Source organism: Nicotiana attenuata, unplaced genomic scaffold (genome assembly GCF_001879085.1).
Source record: "Nicotiana attenuata strain UT unplaced genomic scaffold, NIATTr2, whole genome shotgun sequence".
NCBI lineage: Eukaryota > Viridiplantae > Streptophyta > Magnoliopsida > Solanales > Solanaceae > Nicotiana > Nicotiana attenuata.
In genome coordinates this window covers 50,441-52,759 of record NW_017675621.1, presented here as the reverse complement: position 1 = coordinate 52,759, position 2,319 = coordinate 50,441, and the positions used below count along the sequence as shown (strand labels likewise).

General features: G+C 38.4%; 1 protein-coding gene across 1 annotated transcript; it reads left to right on the top strand.

The window, feature by feature from the left end:
- Window positions 1–511: 511 nt before the first annotated feature.
- LOC109220268 (zinc finger protein ZAT10-like) lies at window positions 512–1,823 on the top strand. The gene has a single exon (XM_019384729.1). The coding sequence runs from the start codon at window positions 795–797 to the stop codon at window positions 1,620–1,622; it is 828 nt and encodes a 275-aa protein (XP_019240274.1). The 5' UTR covers window positions 512–794; the 3' UTR covers window positions 1,623–1,823.
- Window positions 1,824–2,319: the final 496 nt, after the last annotated feature.

Genomic DNA, 2,319 nt, shown 5'->3' with positions numbered 1-2,319 from the left:
AAGTGATAATTAACTTATCATCACAAGTTAAATTCTATTAACAATGTAAAAAGAAATTTATATGTGGGTATAACTTAAACACCATATATTCCACTCCTGCAGTATGTATTAATACTCACTCACGCCCTTTACAAAAAAAATCCCCTTTATTAATCACTCCGTATCTCCGAAGTAAATAAAATATTTCGAGGCTTTAATTGGCAAGCACGCATAGCTGATTACGTATTTGCTGACGTAATAAGTCTCGAAAAATATTTTCTTTTTGGCTTTCTTAATTTCCTTCCAAGTCATATGGTGAATTTGGTGATAACTACTGATTACACGTTCCACTATATCGTTTTTGACCTGAATAAGTCAATGAAAAAGCTGAGTCGTTGCTTTACCATATCAACCTCTTGGCTCTTACCACTGCACTTTAATTTCTTGACCGACTTCACTAATACTCCCTTATTACAAATCATGTCCAGACGTGTGAATCCCCCTTTAATTCTTCCTTAACCTAAAGAAATTAGGAAAAGTATTATATACTATTCTTTATCAAAATAACTAGTTAACTACGTGTATATTATAATAATACATATCATTAACCTGTACAACTCCTTCACCGCCATTCCTTACGCAACTTCCAACTCCCCCCACACCACTCCTATATATATACTTCTCCTCAGTCCTTCACTCTCTCACTCAAACTCTTCATTACTTTCCTCTTGCTTTAGCCTTTTGTTAATTACCCTCTTTTTCTATCTACAGCAATCGTCGCAAGAATTCTGAATTTGATAACTAAAGAGAATATTATGGCTCTTGAAGCTTTGAAATCACCTACGGCGGCGACGCCAACTCTACCACCACGTTATGAAGATGTTGATGAAATTCATAATTTGGATTCTTGGGCTAAAGGAAAACGATCAAAACGGCCCCGTATTGATACCCCACCAACTGAAGAAGAGTATTTAGCCCTCTGTCTCATCATGCTCGCTCGCAGCGGAACCGGAACCGGAACCGGAACCGGACCGGGTTTAGCTGATGGTGCTACTACTTCCCAACAACCTGCCGATAAAAAAACCGCCGAGTTGCCACCGGTTCATAAGAAAGAGGTGGCAACAGAGCAATCTTACAAGTGTAGCGTGTGTGACAAGGCTTTTTCTTCTTATCAAGCACTCGGTGGGCATAAAGCAAGTCACCGTAAAATTACTACTACTGCAACCGCCGCCTCTGATGATAACAATCCTTCAACTTCAACTTCCACTAGCGCCGTTAATATCTCTGCTCTTAATCCAAGTGGTCGGTCACACGTCTGTTCTATTTGCCACAAGGCTTTTCCTACAGGCCAAGCTTTGGGTGGGCACAAGCGCCGCCACTATGAAGGCAAACTCGGTGGTAACAGCCGCGACTTAGGCGGCGGCGGCGGCGGTGGTCAAAGTGGAAGCGTCTTGACTACTTCAGACGGAGGCGCGTCGACTCACACGCTTCGTGACTTTGACCTGAACATGCCTGCTTCCCCGGAATTGCAACTGGGTCTGAGTATTGACTGTGGACGGAAAAGTCAACTCTTGCCGGTTGACCAAGAGGTGGAAAGTCCTATGCCTGCAAAGAAACCGCGTTTGTTGTTTTCGTTGGGTTGAAAATTCTTTAGGGGAATTGAATTGATTGTGTTTTTAGCCAAATTAGTAAATTGGTTCATGTGATTTTATTTTTCTCTTTAGGAAAAGGAATTATTGATTGTTTTACCCTTTTATTCTTAGGGTGCTATTATGTACAGGGAGTAGGTCATTCATTGGTTTTACACTCTCTTAATTATATATTCTTTTTTTTTTTACACATGCATTTATTTATCTCTATTTATTATGAATTCATTCATTCTTCTACTCAATCATTTGAATTGTTAATTAACAAATTTTTGCGATATAATAATTCAGGGCCTTTCTGTATGTAAGGTTGAAATTCAAAGGACGGTTGGATAGTAGTGGCGGTGCATGCTATAGCACGAACCAGAATATTTCTATTTGAGTGGTGAATAACAAGTTGTCCATGTGGGCTTATTTCTAACACGTTCTAGTCATTATTATTACTAGTAAAATAGTTAGTGAAAGAAAAAAAATGCAAAATAGTTGGTCTTGCCTCTAATGTTTGCTCCATCTCAATTTATATTAATGACCAATTTTAGCAACGAATGGTAATTGGAGTGTTTCTGACCCGGAGTTAATAGTTCCATAATTAATTAAGTATAATAGATTGTTTGTTTGAGTGTATATAATTTGAGTTGAAAGTAATGATTTAGTTAAATATGCAGAACGTATATTTGATTTATCTCTGTTACCC